The following is a 25,973-nucleotide window of genomic DNA, read 5'->3' on the forward strand; positions in this document are numbered from 1 at the left end:
AAATATAGCTGTTGCTCTTTATTATTAATGCATTAACTAAGTTTAACTAATGAGGTCTTATTGTAAAGTGATACCTTTGGGTCTTTATAGTTCTTTTGCACTTTAATCTGTGTAAAACTTATATATTTTTCTGTATTGCTTTATTGTATTTAAATGTTCAGTTATTTTTGTTATAAGAAAAAAGAGATTTAACCTGTTATACTGTGTTATGGCCATTTTAATACCGTGATAATACTGTATACCGTGATAAAAGCATTAGCAATTAACCGCAACAGGAAAATTTGATAGCAGCATATCTCTAGATCACACTTAGAGGTGCTCTCAGATTCTCTCAGAGGTGTTGGTCCTGCTTGCAGCTAATGATTCTTAGCTGAAGGCATTGTATTGTAATAATGTTTAAAATTTGCTTTCCGTGACAACCGAAATGGAACCTACTTAACATAGCACAGTTAAGCACTGGGTAACACATTGATTAGATATTCAACACAGCATCACCTCCATCTCATTGTTTAGTTTCTGTGAGCAATGGATGCCTTGTTTTAAGGAACCTTTGCACTCCATATTTGTGCTAGGGGTGAAATGTTTAATCTGTTAGATCCCAATTCATGTAATATGCATGACTGTAAATCCCACCCTGATCTGCATTGACCTTTCTTCTATGCGGAGTATGAGAGTGTTGTCATGGCGAAAGCTTGACTGATGTGTACATAAGATCAGGAAGTTCATCTCTGCTGTTCAGACTTTGAAATGTCTGTGTTGTGAAGGGTTCTCCACATTCAAAGCCTGCTATTTTCGCAAACCTCTTTTACCTCGCACAGATGCAATGTTTTCTTAAGCAGCAGGAAGCACTTAATGATTAGATTACTGCCAAACAGTTTGTTTAGGGTCAAGAGGGCTCAGTCACAAAAAGGTTACCGAGCAACAGGCCAAAAAACGTTTTGTCATCTCTGGGTGCATGCATGTAAAATCTACTTAAATGAATCGAGTTATTGAGAAATGAGGTATTGTTGTAGGTATTGTAGGTATTGAGGTTAATTATAGCCAAAGGTACAGTGTAAATAAGTACACCATAAGTGAAATGCCTCTGGACCTTTACTCTATGTATAATGTTAAATTACACAATTGTCCAGACTTTTTGTACTTTATATATATAATGTACTTAATGGTATTATGTCTATGAACACATTTATTTTCTGTTCCTTTAGGTTTGTTCAAACCCATAAATCTCATGAGAGCCCTGTCCCAAAAATGTATCTTTTATTGTGTCATACAGAAGAAAGTAAACAAAGGAATACACGCATATTGTTTTCATTTTTCATGTGTCTTCCTGCAACAAATTGCGTTTTTCTGTGAGAGTTTGTTGTGTTTGGAACAAGCCTGAAAATCTGTTAGGGCTCCAGACTGGGACTAAAATTGTCACATTTGTGACCAAAAATATTAATTTGCAAGTGAAGTTTTTCCTAAGGTCGCCACTAGAGACTATGTTCATTTATATATTGAACCTGAATTGCGTATAATGCCTTTTTTCCTGATTGTTTTGCGATCACATCTTTTGTTATGTTCACATATTAATCTGAGATGATGCACATCAAGTTTTAGTAGAAAAAAGATTTTCAAACAGTCCTCTTCTCTGCCAAATGCGCCAGCACTGACGGCACACCTGCTAAGCCCAGCTCAGTTGTGCGGCACGAGAGAGATAAAAAATTATATCGAAAAGCAGTGTCTATTTCGTGTACAACTTGAACAAACTACAACAGGTAAAGCTGTCAGTCAGCTGTATGAATATTGGCAAAATTGTTAACATTTCCTCTCTACAATCATTACTAATATGGCTTCTTCTTATCACAAGCTAAGTCTATTTGCTGTTTTGTTAATGCTTGAACTTCATATTATTCTAAGCACACTTGCCGTCCAGTAATTGCAAACAATGTGTTAGCTTTGTGCTGTGTTACTTTTTAATAAACAAAGTATCAGATTTAAAATGATGATCGGTTTAGTGCCTCAGTTTAAGCGCCAAGTGAGCACATTATATCTTTCACTTAACTACTATAGTACATTATTAAGATATATTATATAGTAGCCTATAGTACAACTTTCTGAAATGTCTCAAGTTAAAGCTAATTCAGTGTTTCAAATTGTGGAAAACGTGTAAAGATTGTAAGCATTGCAACATAATAATACATTTACCTCAGAATAACCATTAGGTGTCCATAAGCTCATCAGTCAGCTAGAAAAATAACTTTATAAGTTCCGAAGATGAACAAAATCATACAGGTTTGGAATGTCACGAGGGTGAGGAATTTATGACATTTTTGGGTGAACTATCCCTTTAAATGTCTCTTAACATTTATGTACATGTTATGTTATTTACTGAATACTTACCCTTAAAGGAAAAGTAGACTGAATCATTTTTCTGACTCCATCTCCGTGATAACCCCAGAATTAAGACGTAATTTAATTTAAATAGAAAAACAATAAATAGAGGTGAATTTATATTTTGCTAGACTATGAATTTCTTTTGTGCACACTACTGTAATAAAACTCTTATCAATGCTGCATTTATTTGTTAAAAATACAGTAAAATTCATATTTCAGTTAATTTAGTTTATCTTCATCTTCAGGGAGAGGTTGTTGTTCCTGCACCAAATTACCAGGTCAGCCAGTTTCTTCCTTCAGGCTGATTCATCATATTTTTTTAGTTATTCTGATGCTGTCAGCAAAATAGATAATTAAATAGTTTGTTGTGGGTACATTTAGTGTTTATGGCCCCCTCGTTCAGATCTCTTCTAAGCAATTATCTTCCAAATCTAACTATTTTCCCAAATGATTAGTGGGTTCATATTGTACAAGTAAACAAAATAAAAAATACCTGTCATCTCTCAATGTAAATTAAAGAACTGATAACCTGATAGGGTTGGGCCGATAGACGATCGCGATGTCTGTTAGACATTACAATGTTGAGCCGGCATCGTGACCCCCCCCCCCCCCCCAGCAATCCCAATAGCCTACCGTGTTCAAAAAGAAAATGACATGTACTATGGAACCTCTAAAGAGAATAAATATGAGATATAAGAAACATTTTATCTCGCAGTTATTTCATTGGGCAATTATATTATATATAAATTATGGGCATCAGGGAGTCGCTTATGCCTGGCATTGAAACTGCTTTTGAAACCATGATCGCTTTTTAGTTTCACTTTCACTTTTGAGATTCACGATCACAGGTACTTACCACACATTTTACAAAATTATATGTTTGTCAGAGGTGCTCAGGATCTGCAAATCATTCGCCATCATCTTCAGTCATCTCCCCTTACTCTGTATATGTGGTAAGTGAACTTCTATGTACTGTAATGTAACAGGCAAGGACTAACAAACGTTATTTGTTTTCCATGCCTTTCTGAGTATGGATTTATTCTTCAGGAACACCCCCTAAAACCCCAATCCCTACCCCTGACGATGACATCTTCCAATGCCAATTTTGTAGACATCGACCTACAACCTGATGTAAAATCATTTTTTAATCGTCAGTTTAAATGTGTTTGCAAACACTGGGATGAATAAGCGACACATTGTAAGCATGCACCTAATCTAGAATAAAAATGTTTGGCCCCTGTGTGCTTCATAAAACCGTCTTTGAACGTAAATACAATGACAGAGGAAATTAGATGATCAATATTTGAATAGAGGGCACATCATTAATAACAGCCAACCTCAAATAGCTGATTAATGATTAGAGAGGCATGATCCATTAATATCTTTATGATCATATGAAAGGCACAAAGTTCATACAATTTGTGTTACTAGGCAACTGAAGCAACTTCACGTTTGCTATGAAAATAATGATATGAGATTGAAGAACAATTGAATGAGCTGTCATGGATGGCAGATGTTAATAAAAGGGATAAAGCAGACTGTTTACAGTTTGCATTTATAATGGGGTTGTATTGTATAGCCTGTATGGCGTTATATGTGTGCCTCAATCCTGAGCGAGTACCGAGAAGTTTATTTTGCAAGCACATTACATTATATTTTGAACAGAAATTAACAATTGCAAAAAAAAAAACTATTAGTTTGAGCAAAGAAAAAAAAAACGATTCAGTGCTCAATAAATGTATTTGCTTGTTTGTTATTATCCATATTAAGGTGCAGTAATAACCAATCTCATGCAGTTTACTCAGGTGCTCTCTCACAAACATAATCTCTGCATTCCTATCAAGTCTTAATACTCTTGACACTTGCTCGCTCAACTTACAACAGCGTTAGAAGTTTGCCACAAAATCAACCATTCGGAAAATTAAAGGTAAATTGTGATTGGCTGTTGTTCTCCAATCAAATCACTAGTAGAACCATAGCCCTATCATTTCCTATTTAGAATTCAATAACGAGAAATGGTAAAATGGCTCGTTTATTGAATTTTTGATTCTCTCATTTTGTCGTCTGGGGTTTGCAAATCGGTTTATGGCTTCAATATTTCATGCGCACTTGTGGGCGCCGCCGAAACACTGCTTTCATCTGATTGGTCGAATCGCTCTGCCTTCAGCATGTCTTTTTATTCTTTCGCCCCGAGAATAAGAGTTGGTACGAGCGCGTGACTATAATGTCTGAAACCACCATCCACTGTTAATTAGCATAATATTTGAATCAGATATTGCTGGACAAATAATTCGTCCTGCTGCGACTTGCAAGTCACCCCTTTAAATTATTTCTAATTTATAGTATTGTATAATTATAGTCCCACTGATAAATACAGTGAAAATAGTTCTGTCTCCTTGGATAAAAATGAAGTTGAAATAAAAATCAATAATAGACTAAACAGTTCCATGATAATATGTCTGTAACATTTAACACTCTCGTCTTTTAAGTATAAAGGCACTATGTACAGTACAGACCATAAGTTTGGACACACCTTCTCATTCAAAGAGTTTTCTTTATTTTCATGACTATGAAAATTGTAGAGTCACACTGAAGGCATCAAGGGTTATTTGACCAAGAAGGAGAGTGATGGGGTGCTGCGCCAGATGACCTGGCCTCCACAGTCACCGGACCTGAACCCAATCGAGATGGTTTAGGGGTGAGCTGGACCACAGACAGAATGCAAAAGGGCCAACAAGTGCTAAGCATCTCTCTGGGAACTCCTTCAAAACTGTTCGAAGACCATTTCAGGTGACTACCTCTCTAAGCTCATCAAGAGAATGCCAAGAGTGTGCAAAGCAGTAATCAAAGCAAAAGGTGGCTACTTTGAAGAACCTTCAATATGACATATTTTTCACACTTTTTTGTTATGTATATAATTCCATATGTAAGTCCACATGTGTTAATTCATCGTTTTGATGCCTTCAAGGTGAATCTGCAATTTTCATAGTCATGAAAATAAAGAAAACTCTTTGAATGAGAAGGTGTGTCCAAACTTTTGGTCTGTACTGTATGTGTGTGTGACATTAATAAATAATTAGTTACAAAATGAATAGTTACATTTATTAAATTAGTAATATTAGTTTTATTACATACTAAATTAAATGATGTTTCTCTTCTTAGTCTTCTTTGTTGGGCTTGAGAAAGCCAACATATATTTGAACATTTATTATTATTTATTATGAGAGTAATTGACACTGACTAGAACTTTAATGTTTCACCAAATTCAGCTCAGATCTTTAGACTTGTCTGACTCGTTGCTGTATAACTGGTCAGACTTAACTACCCCAAAAATCCTAGTGACTTTTGTTACCCGAGCAATGAAGGCCTTAACACTTAATGTCCACTAGATGGGAGACAGGATTTCTGTTTACATTAGTTTAAATGACAAATAAATACATTTCATGTGTACTGCCATGAATATGCCATACCTTTCTACAAGAATAAACTTCACATTTCAAGCTGTACAACTACTTAAAACTTCCCATTCTGGCTTTTTCAACCTACCTCCAAATTTATTTTAAGATATAGTTTATTCACACTGGTTTATGCATTTAATGTTTGTCCATCTGGAACTTTTACATTTATTCATTTAGCTGACGCTTTTATCCAAAGCTACTTACAATTGCTATATATGTCAGAGGTCGCACGCCTCTGGAGCAACTAGGGCTTAAGTGTCTTGCTCAGTGGATTCGAACCCAGTTCTCTCACACCAAAGGCATGTGTCTTATCCACTGTGCCAACACCACCAGAGGTGAAGTGACATTCAGCCAAGTATGGTGACCCATACTCAGAATTCGTGCACTGCATTTAACCCATCCAAAGTGCACACACACAGCAGTGAACACACACACAAACACACACACTGTGAACACACACCCGGAGCAGTGGGCAGCCATTTATGCTGCAGTGCCCGGGGAGCAGTTTGGGGTTCGATGCCTTGGTCAAGGGCACCTAAGTCGTGATATTGCCAGCCCGAAATTTGAACCCAGAACCCTAGGGTTAGGAGTCAAACTCTAACCACTAGGCCACGACTTCCCTTTTATTTTTAATGAGCTGTATATTTTAAGATGTACTAGGTGTTGATAAATCACATGCAAAGAATGTAAAGAGCTTTTGAATTTTTTTACTTTAATTCGTTATTGAATTCTAAATAGGAAATAAAATGATCAAAACGTACACAGACCAGACGGGCTTTAGTTCTACTAGGGATTTGATTGGAGACCAACAGCCAATCACAATTGACCTTTAATTTTCCGACTGGTTTATTTTGTGGCACACTTGTAACGCTGTTGTAAGCTGAGCGAGCGTGTGCCAAGAGTTGAGCACGCACAGAATTAAGAGGTTGAGAGAAAGAGCGAGGGACTTGACAGTAGTGCAGAGAATAAGTTTGTGAGAGAGCACCTGAGTAAACTGCGTGAGAGGGGTTATTACTGCACATTAATATGGATAATAGCAAACAAGCAAATACATTTATTGAGCAAGGAATCGTTTTTTCTTTGCTCAAACGAATTTTTGTTTTTGCGATTTTGTTAATTTCTGTTCAAAATATAATGTAATGTGCTTGCAAAATATAGTTCTCGGTGCTCAAAATATACAATTAGTCAGCTTGGGGTTCTCAGGCTGAAGGGTGCTGTAAAGACCAGTTTGTATTAGCAGCTGGGACTGTGATGTACACCTATTCAAAAAAGGATACTGATAAAAGTTATTGCTCATTGTTAATTTTTTTAAATTTTATTTTGTATATTAAGATGCTTAATGACAGTTAGCGCAATGTATATGGATTTGTATAGTTTCTATTTCAGTATAGATTTGTGACAGTCTTTTGGTGAATTGATTTCTGCATTGGAAAAAAATATATTTTGAAGTAAAAATGCTGAATAAAAGGTTTAAGATTAAGCCTGCTAGATTTTTGTTGTTTTTGGGGGGTTACTTTTATTTTTACTGTTATTGCATCAACCAGCTTTGCTATAGGGCTACACTGAAAAATGCTTATGATTCAGTCACGTTTGCAGTCTTCCCAGCATAAACTGGAGCATGAATAATTGATATGGTTAAATGTATCTCACTGAATTAATATTTGAGAGTTGTTTGATGACTTATTGTTACGGTGTTCTATCGTTTTGTATTAACACACTGTCCTGGAATATTGCAGAGGATTCATTGTAAAAGACTGTAACAGACTTAGTTTTACTAGAGGTGTTAAAATTGAAGTATGAATCCCATAAGGTTACTGCCAAAAGCCTGCTTAACTTTCATTATGTCTGTGGGATTATTCCTCTTTAGAGACCATGTTAATACCATTTAGAAATGCATTAATATTCTGTTTAGACTTGCTTCTTTATTTAAAAAAAATAAAAAAAAACTCTTAAGTACTGGCAGCTGTTGGTTAAATGCCTCGTAAAGGAAATTTGTGCTCTATTTTGGCAAGTGGCTGCAGTTTTTCCTCATTCTTTTTTATTAGCTGCCTTGCTCAGTTGTCTAATGGGAATGTGTTGAGTAATGGAACAGAACAAGAGTTTTAACCCTGCAGTTCTCCTTTCGGCAACATCAGTAAATCTTCTAGCAGTAAGCAGCATCTAGTTTCTCACAGTAAGCTGAGCAGCCTCAGTCTGTGCTTTTTGTCCTCATTAGATTGAGGGCTGAAGAGCTGAGATCAACATGGGGCAGCTGCTGTCATGAATCAAGCTCTATTCATTAACACCAAACCTAATCAATTAGATTAGACAGGCTTTGGGTTGTTCAATAAGCAGTCTGCACAAGATATCAGAGAAACATGTTCTCTTCCCCTCTGTGCTGCAGAAATCTGAAGTCTTTGAACCTCTGTGAAAGTGTGTTCTGTATACAGGATAACATTCCCTACTGATGAGACATAATGTGTATAGTTATTCCTACCTAAAAATGAAATTGTCCAAGCTGTTCAAAGCTTATTGAGGCTAAAGTGTAATGCTTGATCGAGTCATCATTGCCTACATTTTTCTGAAAATAACCAAATATTTATGTTAATTTTTTTTTTTTTTTTTTGGAATATCAAATTAAGTTTGGTTATATGCACTCTTCTATATTGATACCTACATAAAAAAAAAGTATAATTCAGTTTTTTTTACTATCTATGCTGATTTTGGAGTTTAGCATGTTAAAATGTTTAGTAGAATTTTTACTTTTATTCAGGGTCAAAGAATTTGAGAGTTAAGAGATTTACTTTTCCAATAGATGTTCTTTTTTTTTCTTTTTTTTTTACTTTATTCATCAAATAGTCTTTAATTTATTATGGTTTCTACAAAATATATTTTTTGTTAACAATTTTTAACATTAATAATAATAATAATAAAAAAATTGAGAATCTTAACAGCATATTTTAGTGATTTGTGAAGAATTATGTGACATTTAAAAAGTGAAGTAATGGCCTTTGAAATATATTAAAATATATTAAATATTTTAAATTGTAAAAATAATTTTACAGGTTTAAAGAATTGAATGATCTAATAAATGCAGCCTTTGTTAAATATTATATACTTTTTTGTGGAATTTTTATCTTTTATTTAGATGGGACAGGGTAGTGACAGGAAGCTATGTGGAAGAGAGAGAGAGGAGGTGAGATCGGGAAAGGGCCACAAGCTGAGATTCAAACTCAGGACGCCTGCAGTGCAACAGTGCTATATATTTGCGCACTGCTCACAGGGCTATTGGTGCTGACTAAAAAAAATATTTGTAAAAACATTTTACCAATCCCAAAATTTTTAAGAGTATAGTGTAGAGCTGGTCCGAATATAATTTTTTGAGCTTTTGAAGCTTCGGTAGTAATCAGCACAGAATAATCAAAGCTTCGGAGGGAGGGGGGTGAACATATTCTTCTCTCTAACACTGTGTCTACACCGGACTCACACGGGCAGGATATGCTCCAAGAAAAGACACTGCACTAGTGATACAAAACACACAGCTTGAGCAGTCATTTTGATACTGACAAATTATATTTAGGCTGAGCTACTGTATGTTTTTTTTTTATGACTGCCGTATTCACAAGTATTTTCCAAACAAATTAAGTGCATGTTTTTTATCATGTGTAAAATTACTCATTAACATGTCATATAAAATTAGTTCAGAATATTATTGTTATTTTTTTACACCAACAATATACTATAGGTGTACTACTTTACAGAAATTAGGTGAATTTTCTAACTTGATGTGCTGCTGTGGTATAGGCCAGTTTCAAATTGCATATCTGGCACCCTGCCTTTGTCTTGTCCTCTCCCAATTTAAAGTGCTCCCCCACAGCTGTGGTCTTCGGCATTTTTGTCTTCCCTTCCAGATGAACTGAATCATGAAGTTCATTCATGGGCGATTCATAATATGCTTTTCCACTATCTGGCCCAATCATTCCATTCCGGGCCAGTCAGCAGGGATACGGTTTCATTTTCCACTGTGGTGCTTAATGGAGCTCTTTGGAATGCAATATAAATGTGTCAGTCGTTGCCTTGGTTTTGTAATATAAACAGCGATATGGATGATCATCAGATATTTCTGTTTTTGGGACTCAACTTAATCTGAAAAATAAAATAAACCAAAGGTGACAACAGGTATAATATCAATAAGAGCAAATGTTTCCTCCACAGACCAAACTGTCTCAGACATTTTTTTTCCTTTTTATGTTCAACGTTAGTGTAGCTGTTTCATTTGGCCATTTGATCAAATAAAGCGCTTCCGTTTAGCCAGCTATGGAGAATCTGGTAGCCAGGCAACGACGTCACGCATACGCACACAGCATGGCTGAGAATTCTGGGCTGAGAACGATTTGTAATCGTGTCGCACCGTTCCAGGCTCACATGGAAATGCAACTGTTACAATACCTGACAGTCCTTCGAACCATTCAGCCCGATAGTGAAAATGCTATATTCAAGCACAAATGAAGACAGTCTCACGGGGGATGCCAGGTGTAAAAAAAAATAAATATATATATATTATTGCCAGCGCACCGAGGGAATATTCAAATAATCAAATATTCTGGTCCAGCCCTAAAACCCACCGAATGAATATTCGAATAATTGAATATTCTGGTCCAGCCCTATATAGTGTGTTTCAAAGATGCAAGAGACATAGGTAATATATAGAATTTTGTGAATGAAGGGCATTGTAAGGGAAATCTACACACACATTCATTCCCTGTGTCTGGTTATAATCTTTTTTGCAGTTTAAAAAAAAAAATTGTATATTCAGCCAACACATCCTACTCTGGATCTTTGTGTGTACGTCTGTGTGAAAAAGTGTGGGCTTGTTTCAATAGGTCACACTACAATTTTTATATATTTTTCTATTGCTGTCTTTTGTTTTGGCTATAGAAAATCCTTACTGATAGCAATTATTTTTCTTAGTCATAGATGTGAAACAAAATGGCATGCTGTTGCTATATTTCACAAAACCTGCATATTACTTGTTGTGTATATTTATTTTCTCTGTTACTGGAATACTAGAAACAAACCGCTCTGTGAAAGTGCTCCTGCTGATATATTATCGTTTCCTCAGTCCCTCTGACAGCTCATTGAAGTGCCTGCTTTCCTCCGCTGCCATGGCTTCCACACCTCCACCTCTCATGAAGAAGCATAGTCAGACTGATCTTGTGAGTCGCCTCAAGTCCCGCAAGGTCCTGGGTGTCGGCGGTGAGGATGATGACGGGGAGGTGCACAGGTCTAAGGTAACTTCTCACTTGCCTCCATCTTCATATTTGACCTCAGTAGCAGCTATTCATGAAAGAGAATATTTTATTCATATTCATTATAACACTATAGTATGAGAAAAGGAAAAATCTAAAACAATTATATGTAAATGTGTGTAATATATTTTATCATTCATATAAATTCTTCATTCAGCAGTTACTACATTTATTTATCTGCCATTTATTTATTTGAAAGATTTTTGTGCATTATTATTAAAAACATTGTTTGATATATGAAATGGCTTTTTTCAGTCATTTAAATTATGCAATTATGCACAAAATTCAATAATGAATTCAAAAGTAGCCTATTGTGCCTTTTTTCATTTAAAAGTAATATATATGAACAAAAGTGCTATAGCATTTGATTTGCAAACACTTTAAACAAACAAGGTGCTTTTTTTCCGCAGTATTCCTTTTACATAGCAGTTGTATTTTTTGTAAATCTCAACTTATTATAACTAACATCAATGTAATCAAATTAAATACACTGCATACAGAGCTATTTTCCTTCATGGGAGGTGGGGTTACTTCACATGAACCACACATTTATTGTGCATTAGAGACACACCTGCTATGGGAGAGGTGGCTGACTAGATGAGTTGTGGCACAGTGTGACACCCAGCTCGGCTGTAGGACACTAATTGGCCCCTCACACTCATCCTGAAGCCAGCATGGAGTCACGTTACACCACCATGATTAACCCAAAATGAGAGCTTATGGCACAACTGCCCACCTCACGCTCAGTGCTATTAAAACGCATGGGGCTTTGAGGTAGACCACGTGAAACATGTGTGCCACTCAGACATGGTCACCCCTCTCCACCCCTTCATTGTGTATCAAACTCTGGGTAGAGTCACAGAGAAAGATCAAAGACAACATCCATTAAGGTGCCGTCACCCATCACCCATTTCAAAATAGATGGTTCAGACAGCACAGTGGCTGGAGGTAAATTTAACCCTTCACACTTCAACTCAATAGTTATTTAAAAAATGAATAGTTCATAATAAAGGAATAGTAAAATGTATCATTATATAAATGTTCACCATTGGATTCACTGCAGTGAATGGGTACCGCCACAATGGGAGTTCAAACAGCTGATAAAACATCCACATGTAATCCACTTAACGTCTTATGACTTGAAAAGCTTTGCTTATAAGCGCAAATCCATCAAGATTTTTACTGTAAAACTGTTCTTTGTCTTTGCATATTTTTCTTCTGATTCAGATGAGACAACCTTTTCACTAGAGAAAGCAATATTATGGAGGACTCATTCGAAATAAAAATCTTAATGCTAAATTTGTTTATTGCAAACATGCAGCTTTTCACTTCACAAGATGTTAATTGATGTATTAGAGTCTTGAGGATTACTTGTAATGTTTTATCAGCTTTTTTAACTCTCATTCTGATGGCACCCATTCACTACAGAGGATCCACTGGTGAGCAAGTGATATAATGCTTAATAGCTCCAAATCTGTTCAGATGAGTGAAGAAACTCATCTTGAATGGCCTCAGGGTGAGTACATTTTCAGCAAATGTTAATTTTTGGGTGAACTATTCCTTTAATAATTGAACAGTTTCACCATTTAAAATAGATTTTATCCATTACTTGAAGACTTGAGCTTTTACAATATAGATTTTTCTGTCCACCAATTAACATGATAATGTGCACCATGATGTGTTTGAGGCACTCAGTTTAATTTCCACATTAGCTTGTCACTAAAACAAGCTATCAGCCCAGTTGCTGCAATACTGCGGTCAGACGAATGTACTGTGTAGCTTCCACCATTACAGGTCTTACGAGAAAACAGAGTACTCCCTGTTCCCAGCAGTTGTCGAGAAGTGTTAACCCCCCCCCCCCCCCCCAGAAACAACCAGAGAGAGGTGTCGATTGAGTGATGGTCTCCATAGCACATGACATGCTCTTATTTCTCAGTGCGACATGCTTTCTGAACACTTTATCTCTGCAATCACTTTCCTCCTGAGAATAGTCAATGGCACGCCATATTAGCTACTGCTGTTTACTGGGTTAATACAGCAGCATTTGTTCATCAAGTCTCAACAAATTTCACTGGCAACATCAGTTGAATGAATGTTCCAAGTCTAGATATTACAATAAGCAAAACCTGTAGAACTGAATATTAACTAAACAGAAATGGCTGATATAATCTTGTCTATGACATCAGTTTTAATGTTAGCCATTACTGTTTCTGTGCTCCTGAGAGGCTAAAACAGTTGCTGTGATACACGCCCCCATACAAACACACTAGAGCCCTGCATTTCAGTCCAGGCCTGATGGGCTGCTGACTTTTTACGCCCCTCGGGCTGGACTTCGAGCCAATTTTCACGTCATAGTTGTGGTCTGTTTCAGACTTCTCCTTATTTTTATATTTTAGACATCCATCAATTAGTGATGAAGAAAATTGCCACGCTGGTGGAAATAACACGAGACGGTGCGATTATGACTATCGAGCGGCTCAACAGTGTTTAGTGTCCTGCAGCAGCAGCATGTATGGTGCGTGCCGTCAGCGCACCTGAACAATTCTGCTGTCAAATACACACATTAGGCTTAAGCTTGCTGCAAAGCATCGGCAAAAGCAATTTGAATTATATACTAATAAATGGTGTTTTATGAGTCACTGGTGCAAGGATGAAGTTGCCGACCCTGACTCGCCACCTATACATGCGCCTTTAGAGAGAAATACATCTTTGGGGATTAAAGGGCTGCAACAAACAATTATTTTGATATTGATTAATCAACTAATCGTCGATTATTTCACTGATTAATCAATAGACTTTGATTTATTTAGCTTTTGCAATTAGCTAAAATATTGACAATTTTTTTTTAATTACTTATAGGGATATGATAATCAGAACAGTCCTGAGCTAGATCAAGTTTTGATCTCTGCTAGCCGAACTATCACTTTAATTATTTTTTTTCCGCACTAATATATATATTTTTTAAATCATTAGCTAGCTTCACATTGGAAAGCTGCTTAATAACAGAAAATCTGTTTTTTTTTTGTCTCTGTGGTGTTGTCTCTGTGCACTGGAAGCTTATGTCACTTAAACAAATTCCTTGTATGCACAAGCAGACTTGGCAATAAAGCTCTTTATGATTCTGATAATTCTAACTGAAAGCTCTGTTTTTCGTTTAATACTGTTAAGCTGCTTGACTTAAGACCATTGCGTAAAATACTAATGTTATACAGTATAAATAAACTTGGCATTACTTCACTGGAGTATGTAACCGAACTGCAAGAGCTTGAGCAAACATCCACATCACTTTAGTCAGATAAGTTTTAGACTGCTGCTTTCACACTGCGGTCAGTTTTTGTTGTTTATTTCGTTATTGATATGAAAGCTTGCAGCATATGTTCACATAATCATCCAAATGACACTCAGCAGCCTCAAGTTCGGTTCTTGCTGCGTTTCTTCTCTTGAATTGCATCCGGGAGGGCTGAACTACAGTCTTGTGCTACAACGCCACACTGGTCAAACCGTGTTATTACAGGCTCTTAGATTGAAACATATGAGATAAAACGACTACTGGACAACAAAAATATTTGTTGCCAATATTTTTTGTTGGTTGTCGATAATGTCGACTTATTGCTTTAGCCCTAACGGATTATGATTATAATGAGAGCATTTTGTTTTGATTTGTTTTAAGTAGTAATTTAAAGCTTTCTAGATATATTTATCATGTCTGTGAGGCATGTATTTGCTGAGTTTCAGTTCATTTTTGTGAAACACTCCTGCTTAAGATGAGACGGCAGACAGTGCATCATGTTTGTTTTCTTTATTTTATAAAAGCACAACATTTTGTTGATATTGTGAGTACGCACAAACAAAAGTAGACCCTTTACAGTTCCGAAATGATGTATTCCTCTTACCTTAATGAGCAAAAATGTCACCATATCCAGTGAAAAAAATGCAAGTGATCATGCTGGTGCCTCCATGTCCTGCAAAGCGCACTTTAGCTCCAAACATTTTTTTTTAATTAACTAAAAAAACTAATCGAAATGTAATCACTTTGCCATTACATACAAAACCACATCAAAGAAAATGTATTCAGGTTAAAAAAAGTGCAACTATTGGCCACAACAGTCACCTTCCATCACTGTCTTGATTCCCTTATAAAATGGCCTTTAGCCAGGATTTCAGCACCACAGCTTCCCATCAGAAACGGATCGGGTTCTCATCAACTCTTAATTACCCATGCTGCGGAGGCTTTTAGTGGAGCGTGGTGGAGTAGGGAGATGGATAGTCTTCTCTTTTAGGGTAGGAGAAGGAGTAAGCCTGCATGTTTAATGGCTATTAGGGCTTGTTGAAAGCCACATACATTATTTTGAGCTAGAAAAGGAAAAGAGTGAAGTAACATTGTGATCATTTCTTATAGAGCACATCGAAGTAAAGATGATGTCTGTTTATGCATTTCAAAAATATGTAAAATTGCTACTGTATAGTTTCCTACTGATTTCCTTAATTACTTTTGTCCCATCTCTAAGCCTGCAACTGATGGTTACTATTGCTAGGTCTGACTTGCTTTCTTGTTAAGAGTTTTTAGGTAGACAAAAAAAATAATGAATTGAGTCAATTATCTCTGGGATTATTCAAGAACATCTAGAACAACCATGAATTTTAATATAAATTGAAAAGGTTTTAAGTATATTTTCAGGTATTATTATTTGGTTTAAAGAACACTAGACAAAAGACATGTTGTTCACCCGAAAATGGAAATTCTGCCATTAATTACCCTCATATTGTTCCAAACCCATAAGACCTTTGTTCATCTTTAGAACACAAATTAAGATATTTTGGGGGAAATCTAAGAGCATTCTGACCCCCCTTAGTCAGCAATGGAACCATACACATTAAAGACTGACACAGAAGAGAGTAAATTGTTGAATAAAATTTTTTTTGTATCCTTTGATCACAAAGTATTCTCGAAGCGTTATCAGATTTTAGCATAAATATCTTAATTTGTATTCCAAAGATGAACGAAAGTCTTACGGGTTTGGAACGACATGAGGGTGAGTAATTAGTGACAGAATTTTCTTTTTAGAGTGAACTGTCCCTTTAAGGCTGTGCTTAGCGAAAAGTTCGTTGACCTTCTTATATCAACTACCTGTTTGTTTACACACAAAATGTACACTAGCTTTCAAAAGATTGAGGTCAGTGTATATTTTTTGAAGGAATTAATAATTTTATTCAGAAAGGATGCAAATAATTGATATTTAAGACATTTAGGATGTTATAAAATATTTAAATTTAAAACATATATTTTTTTACTTTTGAAGAATCCCAATGTTTTTTTTTTTTTAAAGAATCATCATATCATGACATCATATCATAAACAAATTATGCAAAACTCTTTTCAAAATGGATTAAAAAAAAACATAATTGTTTGAACACCTAGTATGTTGAGCACCAAATCAGCAAAATTCAGCTTTGTCATAAAAAGAATAAATTACAATTTAAAATATTAAAACAAAAAACAGTTATTTTAAATAAAAATATTTCTCAAAATTACTGAATTTACTGTATTTCTTATCAAATAAACACAGCCTTGGTGAGCATTAGACTCCTTATGAAATTACATTTCTTTAAATCATATTTTAAAGCTTTCATAATGTCTTCATAATTTTCTTAGATGCAAATTGCTTACTTGTATGCTCTTTTAAACAGAGCATTTTCTTGCAGTATTCCATGTCACCTATGGAATCACGAGAGTTAGGCTACCCAAAGAAAGCATTATATTGTACTACCTTTAACATTCTTATCTGCATCTGTCTGATTCTGTGTGAAGGAGGTGTGCTCCACTGTGGCCCACAGCCTGGATTACTAACACAAAGCCATTGTGAAAACACCCAGCCTGATGTCAAAATAGACCTACCTATTAAATCAAAGAAAAAGTCAGACTTTCCTATCAGTCCCTTCAGATTTTACACCAAAGTTTCCAGTTCCACAAAATAAAACTGTGTCCTTCTGTATGGTTGATTTAGTGCTGACAGGCTTGTGCCATCAGCAAATCTGATAATCTTACTTTTGTGAGTCAGGCCTGTTGCCTAAATTTGACATTTTCCTACCATGGCCCTCTATTATTTCGTCCCACCTTGGTCTGTTTATAGAAAGATTGTAATGTTTTTAAAGTCATTAATGTGTCGTACATATATATAATATCTTATATATATTATAGTGTTACATGCTAATATTGACATCTCTCTCATTTTGCAGATCAGCCAGATGTTAGGTAATGAGATGAAGTTTGCTGTGCGTGAGCCCATTGGTCTCCGGTAAGACATTCTCTTCATATCAGACCTCCGACTTGGCTTGTCTCTGTCTTTGCATGTGACATCAGACACCCTACTAATTTAATTGCTCCAGTGTTCTGTGCTGGTTTTATTTTTTGCCAGTCCTTGAGGGTTTTGATTGTGGCTCATTTGTGTCTTATTAGAGGCCAGCTGGTTTGATGTGTTGTGTCTTTCCTTGTCTCGTTGCAGACTCTGGCTCCTCATCTCTGCAGTGCTGTTCACATCCACATCCTTAATGGTGAGCAGTTCACACAAAATGTGTAACAGTTCATGCTCCAGAAATGAAATAATGCTCAATGTTTTTTGTTTAATCATTTGCACTACTGTTTAAAATACTATATATTAAAGTAAAAATTGTAATAATTTTTCACATTATTAAAGTTTTTGTATTTTTGATCAAATAAATGCAGCCTTGTTGAGCATAAGAAATGTTTTTGAAACCTTTTACATTTCTTGTTTTTCTACCATCTTAAAGGATTTTTTTTTTTTTGCAGTTTTGCCACATCTCCTTAGAATTCTTTTAACATTACATTGTGACCTTCTTTGTTGTAGGCCTTGGCTTTTCCCAGCCAGCTCTACGAGATAATATTTGAGATCACCACCTCAAGGATCTCCATCAGACTCTACGGAGGAGCCCTTCTATGTATGTTCGGCTTTGGGGTGATAATTAGAGCCCAACCGATATGTTTTTTTGGAGGGGCCAAAACCGATATTAGGGAGTAAATAAAAGGCATATCGGCCAATAGTCTTTGTGTATAGTACAGTACTAGTGAAAAGTTGACACTTTCCCATTCGTGTGTCCAAACATTTGACTGGTACTAAATATATAATACAGTACATACATAAACAGAATGAATATATATATATATATATATATATATATATATATTAGGGCCGGGACTCTATATATATATTAGGGCCGGGATTTCATTAAAAAAATTAATCTAATTAATTAGAGGCTTTGTAATTAATTAATCGAAATTAATCGCATTTTAATCGCAGATAAACATTTGACCTGAGAACAGTGAGAAGTATTTTTTTTTTTAAATGGATTTATAGTATACCATTGAATAATGACTGAATACATAACCTTAAGCAACAAAATATTGTTTATTTTTGTTCAACCAAGTCTAGCAGACCAGTGCAATTTTTGCCATGAAGTGTAGCAATAGCATATTTAGAAACAATTTAGAAATAGTACATTTCAGAAATTCAGGAAGCTTATAGGTGCTGGAACCTTCTGTAAAGTGTTTGTTTTTTTTTTAAAGTAAAACACAATACTGTCAATTACATTCAGAACATTGGAAACACTGACTATTAGAAAACATCTCTCTGTTGCTTCAGAGGCCATAACATACTAAGTCCAACTCTCAATAACCTTGGCCAAAACAATAAAGAGTTCAACATAAACTGTTGCACCAACAAAATAATACATAGTTCAACATAATGTGTAAAGTCCACGCTAGCTGCTATATGTTTTGCGTTGAGGTGATACTTGAGGCTCGATGTGCTGCGGTGATATGCGAATGCTAGTTGGTGCTCCAGTATAATCTGTCCGCCGAAACTCATCCAGTGAGAAACGTTCCGCGGTGCAAAAATAAGTTATTAAAAATGCGGGAATTTTTTTTCTGTAATTAATTAATCTTAGTTAACGTGTTATTTTTTGTGTAATTAATTAATCTCAATTGACGCGTTAAATTCCCGGTCCTAAAATATATATATATATATATATATACATACATACATACATACATACATACATACGCACGCACGCACGCACGCACGCACACAGACAGACAGACAGAACTTTCTAGAGAAGTGTGGCTTAATATGCCTATGTAAATAAATACAATTAAAATTCAAGTATTGCACACTTTAATGCCCTTTGAATGTAAAGTGTACCTTGGAACTGGATTCATGGTGGAATATCATGTGAAGTCCACTTCACGGGGCACTTAGGGTTGAATCAGACAATGCTTGAAATGCTGCTGCCTGAACAAGAAACCTCCTTACTGAAGGAAAAGAGTTGACTGGTGTCACTATCTTGCGAATGCACCAGCGGACCTCCATCAAATTCAGGGATCCCCTTAGCTCATGGAGCTCTCTCGAAACACCAACCTCCGCACGTCAGTATCCACAAGGGATTACTAGATCGGTCGGTGCTGGACCACAAATTAAACCACCTGTAACTCCCAAACCCCAGGGACTATAGACTATCCACTAGATTCAGCATTTAAAAGGGTCCCTCGAGCTGAAGGGATCCCTCCAATTTGGTATGGATCCACCGTGCCGTTTTGGAGATATGGCCGTTAAAATTTTCAGTGGTTTTCCATAGGTTTAAGCTTTTAAGCGTTTCATCCAGTAGCAAACAGTGGAGCTCGCTCTGCTGGACAAACTAAGTATTTACACCATTTCAAGCATTTTATCTATGTTATATGTCCTGTAAAAAAAAAAAAAAGATAATGGTGGCATATTCGTCGATACCGATATATCGGTGACAGGCTCATATTGGCCGAGAAAATCGGCAAACCGATATATCGGTCGCACTCTAATGATATTGTCAGCAAAGTGTAAACACATGCTATATTGCACTCAAAAACGAAGGAGCCCTTTATAGTGAATTTTACTATTTTACACATGCAAATAGCGTGTCCTAATTCACAAGTCATAATGAGATAAATTAATAAAAAATAGTAAATATATATAAAAAGACAACCAAAAAAGTATAGCATTTGTAAACGCATTAAATATATTGTTCGAATAAAGGTTAGGACACTTTGTAAAATGGACCACCTCCATGTTAACCCCCATCGTTTTGAAAAGGGATTTAAAATGTGCATTTCTCCACACACCGTTGGCCATGTCACATAAACATGCACGTCTATACACTATTGCTTTTTCCACTCCATCTCAATTTATGCATAGCAAATGCATAATGTAAACACATTTGTGCAGGTCTGTCTCCCACTCACAGGAAGCATTCATGACTGGATGAGCTTTTCACTGCCAGATTAGTGTATTTCAAGTGGTATGAATATTTTATGTCTTGGTTTTAAAAATGGATGAGTCCGTACAATTCCATTTAGCCACATATAGGGCAGGGCTGGGCATGGCTTTCAGAGTGCTGGGGAGTGCTACTGTAGTGGGACTAGTAATGACCCCCTGCTGGTCCCAGGATGCTTCACAATAACAGCACATACCAGGCTCACCCCGTGCTTGAGCTTACAGTTAGCCGTAGGAGGTCTTGAAGTATAAAAGATTGCAGAGGTGGCTTATGGGTGTGTGAAAGAGACTGTTTTGTGGAAATAGAATCCCTTCCCTCCCTATGCCCTTATTTCATTATGAACAGCAGCTTATTTGTCTTTTCTCCATAACAGCGTATCACAGCCTCTAATTCAGAATAAATACATTTTTCCTACCCAGTTTGTATAGATTCCAGCCTTAACCAGTGGGGATGTAAAGTTGCATTACATTAAATTAGAATGTTGTGGAAAAGTTCATTTATTTCAGTAATTCAACTCAAATTGTGAAAATTGTGTATTAAATAAATTTAATTAACACAGACTGAAGTAGTTTAAGTCTTTGGTTCTTTTGATTGTGTTGATTTTGGCTCACATTTAACAAAAAACCACCATCTCAACAAATTAGAATACTTAATAAGACCAAAAAAAAAAACATATTTAGTGAATTGTTCAATACTCAATACTTGGTAGAGGCTCCTTTTGCTTTAATTACTGCCTCAGTTCTGCGTGACATGTAGTTGATCAGTTTGTGTTACTGCTGAGGTGGTATGGAAGCCCAGGTTTCTGTGACAGTGGCCTTCAGCTCATCTGCATTGTTTGGTCTCTTGTTTCTCATTTTCCTCTTGACAATACCCCAAAGTTTCTCTCTGGGGTTCGGATCTGGTGAGTATGCTGGCCAATCAAGCACACCAACCTCATTGTCATTTAACCAACTTTTGTTGCTTTTGCCAGTGCGGGCAACTGGCAAATCCTGCTGGAAAATGAAATCAGCAGAAAGAAGCATTAAGTGTTCCAATATTTCCAATATTGCAGTGACTCTGGTTTTCAAAAAATACAATGGACCAACACCAGCAGATGACATTGCACCCCAAATCATCACAGACTGTGGAAACTTAACGCTTGACTTCAAGCAACTTGGGCTACAAGCTTCTCCCCTCTTCCCCCAGACTCTAGGACCTTTCTAAATGAAAAACAAAACTTGCTCTCATCTAAAAAGAGGACTTTGGACCACTTGGCAACAGTCCAGTTCTTTTTCTCCTTAGCCTAGGTGAGACGCCTCTGATGTTGTCTGTGGTTCAGGAGTGGCTTAACAAGAGGAATATGACAAATGTAGCCAGTTGTGTGGTGGCTCTTGATGCCTTGACCCCAGCTTCAGTTCATTCCTTGTGAAGTTTGCTCAAATTCTTGAATCGATTTTGCTTTACAATCCTCATAAGGCTGCGGTTTTCTTGATTGGATGTGCATCTTTCCATCACAGTTTTTCCTTACACTCAACTTTTTGTTAACATGCTTAGATACAGCACTCTGTGAACAGCCAGCTTCTTTGGCAATTCATGTTTGTGGCTTACCCTACTTGTGAAGGGTGTCAGTGATTATCTTCTGGACAACTATCAGATCAGCAGTCTTTCCCATGATTGTGTAGTCTTGTGATCCAATCTGAGAGACCATTTTGAAGGCTCAGGAAACCTGTATGCACTGAAATTAATTCATGAGTTTATTTTTTTCCCACTACATTCTAATTTATATTTATATAAATAATATTATGCTAATGTGATTACATACATTATCTGTCTGAGTGGTCGTGAGTATGATTCTGCAGCAGATCTGTGGAAGCTTTGCTGTATATACACATGATATTAGTATGCAAATTTTAGAAGGGCTGTATTTTGCAGTCTAGACCCCTCAGTGAGCTCCAGTTGTCTTTATACTGTCTGACACCTGGTTTAGCTTACAAACAATTCATACCCCTGTGGCGAAGCAAGGTGTGAGTGTTCGTCTGTCAGATCAGTGGCCAGTTCAGTGGTGGGAATTACTCAAGCAAAACTGGAAAAATAGTGCTGGCAGATGGCACTTGGCAGGGTTGAAGAAACCGCTACTCTCCGTGTTATCTGTATCCATAGTGTGGGAGGAGATCAGAAGGACTCTCTGCGCTTTTTCACCGAACTGAATCAGAACCCACGGCAGCATTGGTCCTCTGATCTTGAGCCAGATTTCAAGCTTTTTAATTCCGTGCCTAAGTGTTTGAGTGTTTTTGATGAGATTCTGCATTATATTTAATAGATAGGCCCCCTTTAATGTCTCTACCTGACTTGATTTCAGAATTCAGAATTGACTCTGTGTTTTGCTCTTCTCAACAGGTATATCATTAATTCTTTGGAATGGCTTGTACACAGCAGAAAAGGTCATCATTCAATGGACGCTACTTACGGAAGCGTGTTACTTCGGGGTACAATTTCTAGGTGAGAGAGGGTTTTTTTTCCCCACCTGAGATCAGTGGGCAGACAGTGCTGAGAGATGTGGGAATGGAAACTGACATTTAATCTTTATTATAAGGGACATTTGAAAATAAGCAAAATGTATTTAAGCCACTTCAGAATGTAAGCAGGGCTTAATAGTATGTTTTTTTAAATAGTTTATTTTAAAACCTATTTAGTTTTAAAATGTGTATATTTGTCAGTTTTTTTTTCTAGAATACTTATTGTTCTTAAGGCTGTACTGCCCTCTAATGGTAACAAGCTCTCTTTAAAATCCAATCCAAGCACAACCTTTAAAGAAGTAAATGTCAAATTAAAACAATAAACTCCTAAAATAAATATTGAAGAAAGTGATTACACTTACTATATTTACAACCGTCACATAAGAAAAGTATAGTTTTAAAATTCCTGAAATATGGTACATGCATCTGTTGGTTCTTTACGATTAGATTATTACTTTTTTGGGTTTTAATATTAATTTATGTATTTTTTTTTTATATATATTTTTATTCATAAGTTCAATCCGCCCTTTCCCTTACAGCATTGTTTGTTGCTATGACAATAATTTCCAAAAGAGGGCAGTATGTTGTTACCTGTAATTGTAAATATTTGTGAGTTAAGTAGGTTTGTAAATTGAGAGTAGTAGCAGCTATGTATGTTTCATGGCTATGCAGTCTTTTGCTAAATGTCACTATATGTTTCAGACTACTACTTTGTCTGACTTTACAAATTAGTCTTTATACTAGTATAGTAATGGTATATTACTAATACTATATATTTATATTCTTTCTTTATTTTTTTGACTCCCCAGTGACTTCCATCACCCTCTTGGAGATGGGCACACTGTCCAACGGTGCAATTGTTCTTCTTCTTAGTGAAACCTTCTTCCTCTTCGTCACCTTGAGTTACTATCACCACCTTGGCCGGCGCTCCAAAAAAATCTGAGGGAGGCCAGCTATTTGTTAGAGGAGTAGTTGGATACAGTAGCACCACTGTATGGACCAAATTAATTTACACTTGACTGAAAATCAATCAGGGCAATTTCCCGTTTATATAAGTACAATAACTGGGTATATACTCTCATTAGATATACAGGGCCACAGATCATCAATATTGTTTTTGTTACATTAAGTTCACCACAGTGGGTATAATTATTCGACTGCTGACTTTTTTGTAAATGCATTTTCTGAGAATTTATTGTATGGAGGGTAGATTTCTGACACAATTATAAATGTCAGAGAATCCCAAATGTGTCAGATTAGTTTGCAAAGATGCCTGCAATTCATGTCATATTAAGTAAGAGTTTCGTGAATTTCCTCTAAGCAGGCATATCATGACACAACATGCAACAAATAATACAGGACAAAGGATAAAACAAGAAATAGCATACATACAAAATTAATAAATACAAATTTGAATGATATTACAGAAATATAGTTGTTACATTCACTTGTAGTTACTACCATTTCTAATAGAATTATTTCATTAATATTACCACCTCTGTAATTCAGGTAAATTGCAATTAAAGTTCCAAAGTGATGAACATTGCAAAGTGAAGACTTTGCAAATACATTCCTTTTGAATTTAGGATCCCAACAGTGCATTTTGTGATATGGTGAGAATAATGGATGTAGTATTAAATGGTATTTAACGTGTGTATTTCAGAAAGTAACTTATTAACTGTAGTTAGTATTACTGTCAAATGCAGCTCTGTGTCACTTCAAACAAAGAAATTCTACCCCTACCTATTCAGATGTACATTTTTTGTTTTACATACCCAATGGACATTTGCACAACCGTTATTTAAGTAAATAGTGCAATCATAAACTTGGTAAACTCCCCTTTAAAGAGAATAAGTCGGATGAAAAATCTTTTGAGGATTCAGTTGATTTTTCCATGTTCTGATCTCTATGTTTTATAGACATTCAAGCCGCATGTTAATAATGGTTTTACTCTTACACATTTATCTGTATGTATTAAAGGGACAGTAGTGCAACAAATTTTTTTATTTTGGTTGAAAACTTCTGTGGAACAAAAAAGGAGTATCATAAAGATAGTTCATACAACTGAATTCAATTGATGGTTTCTTTGTGTCTCATTGACAGTGAACTTAAGATAATTTTCTGTATTTGCTCACTTATTATTTTAACAACTACCATTATGCACAACAATTGTAAATTTTAGAAGTGTATGTAGTAAGATATGCTTTGCGTTGCATGAATTCAACAATGCAGATCGACAATAGCGATAAAATGTAGCACTTTTATAAATCTTAAATGCCAGATTATATCAGTAAAAGATATAATCAATGAATAATACTTGTTCAAATTCCACAGTGTTTATTAAAAATTAATTTGGCACGTTTATTCAGCTTTTATTGTCACTTTGATGTAACCATAAGCTAATTTTGCATTTCTTTTATCATACTATCAACATCTGGCCCAACATTAGCAAAAGTTAATTGTGAATAATTTTATAAATGATTATTGTACTAGCAGGTGTTATTCCTAATAAATATATGCTTCCATCACTGAACTGTCATTTGAGATGTGGACAGTAACACTGCCCTTCCAGAGATCACAGATACTGCTTCCAGTAAAACACAAATTGCTTTATTCCAAAGGGAATTCAGAGGATCTTATGAATACGTGATTTGGAAAGGGCAAGTTAGACAGCATTTCAGACAGAGGAGGTGTGATGAACCCATTTCATAATTCTATATTAACTGCAGTACTTCTCTCTTGAGTTTATTGGCAAAACAATGGAGCATGATTTAATTGTGAAGTCAAAGCACAGTTTACTAGACTCAGTATCTTTTTAGGTCACTTTTTGCTTTGTAAATATTTGAATGATTCAGGAATGTGTAACACTTCTTAAACATTGTAAATTTGCAACTGTTTTTGTATTTGTTTGAGAAAGATGATTGCAATGTTAGTTTTTAGAATGTTTGTTCAAACGCTCATGACCGGTATGTATCTCGATTTTGTAGGAAAATAGTGAATGTGCTTAATAAATCTAAAAAGTTTTTCAAATGGAAAAA

At 35.8% G+C, this 25,973-nt stretch overlaps 1 protein-coding gene across 1 annotated transcript in view; it reads left to right on the forward strand.

The window, feature by feature from the left end:
• Positions 1 to 25,973, forward strand: part of LOC127962719 (tumor protein p53-inducible protein 11) — a 34,695-nt gene extending 8,722 nt beyond the window's left edge. The window contains exons 3-8 of the mRNA XM_052562379.1: positions 10,936 to 11,104; positions 17,360 to 17,418; positions 17,626 to 17,674; positions 17,989 to 18,079; positions 22,817 to 22,918; positions 23,745 to 25,973. Coding sequence (XP_052418339.1) covers positions 10,979 to 11,104; positions 17,360 to 17,418; positions 17,626 to 17,674; positions 17,989 to 18,079; positions 22,817 to 22,918; positions 23,745 to 23,878 — 561 coding nt within the window. The 5' untranslated portion in view covers positions 10,936 to 10,978 and the 3' untranslated portion in view covers positions 23,879 to 25,973. The remainder of the gene's footprint in view (positions 1 to 10,935; positions 11,105 to 17,359; positions 17,419 to 17,625; positions 17,675 to 17,988; positions 18,080 to 22,816; positions 22,919 to 23,744) is intronic.

This window comes from Carassius gibelio, chromosome B7, assembly GCF_023724105.1.
Source record: "Carassius gibelio isolate Cgi1373 ecotype wild population from Czech Republic chromosome B7, carGib1.2-hapl.c, whole genome shotgun sequence".
Lineage (NCBI taxonomy): Eukaryota > Metazoa > Chordata > Actinopteri > Cypriniformes > Cyprinidae > Carassius > Carassius gibelio.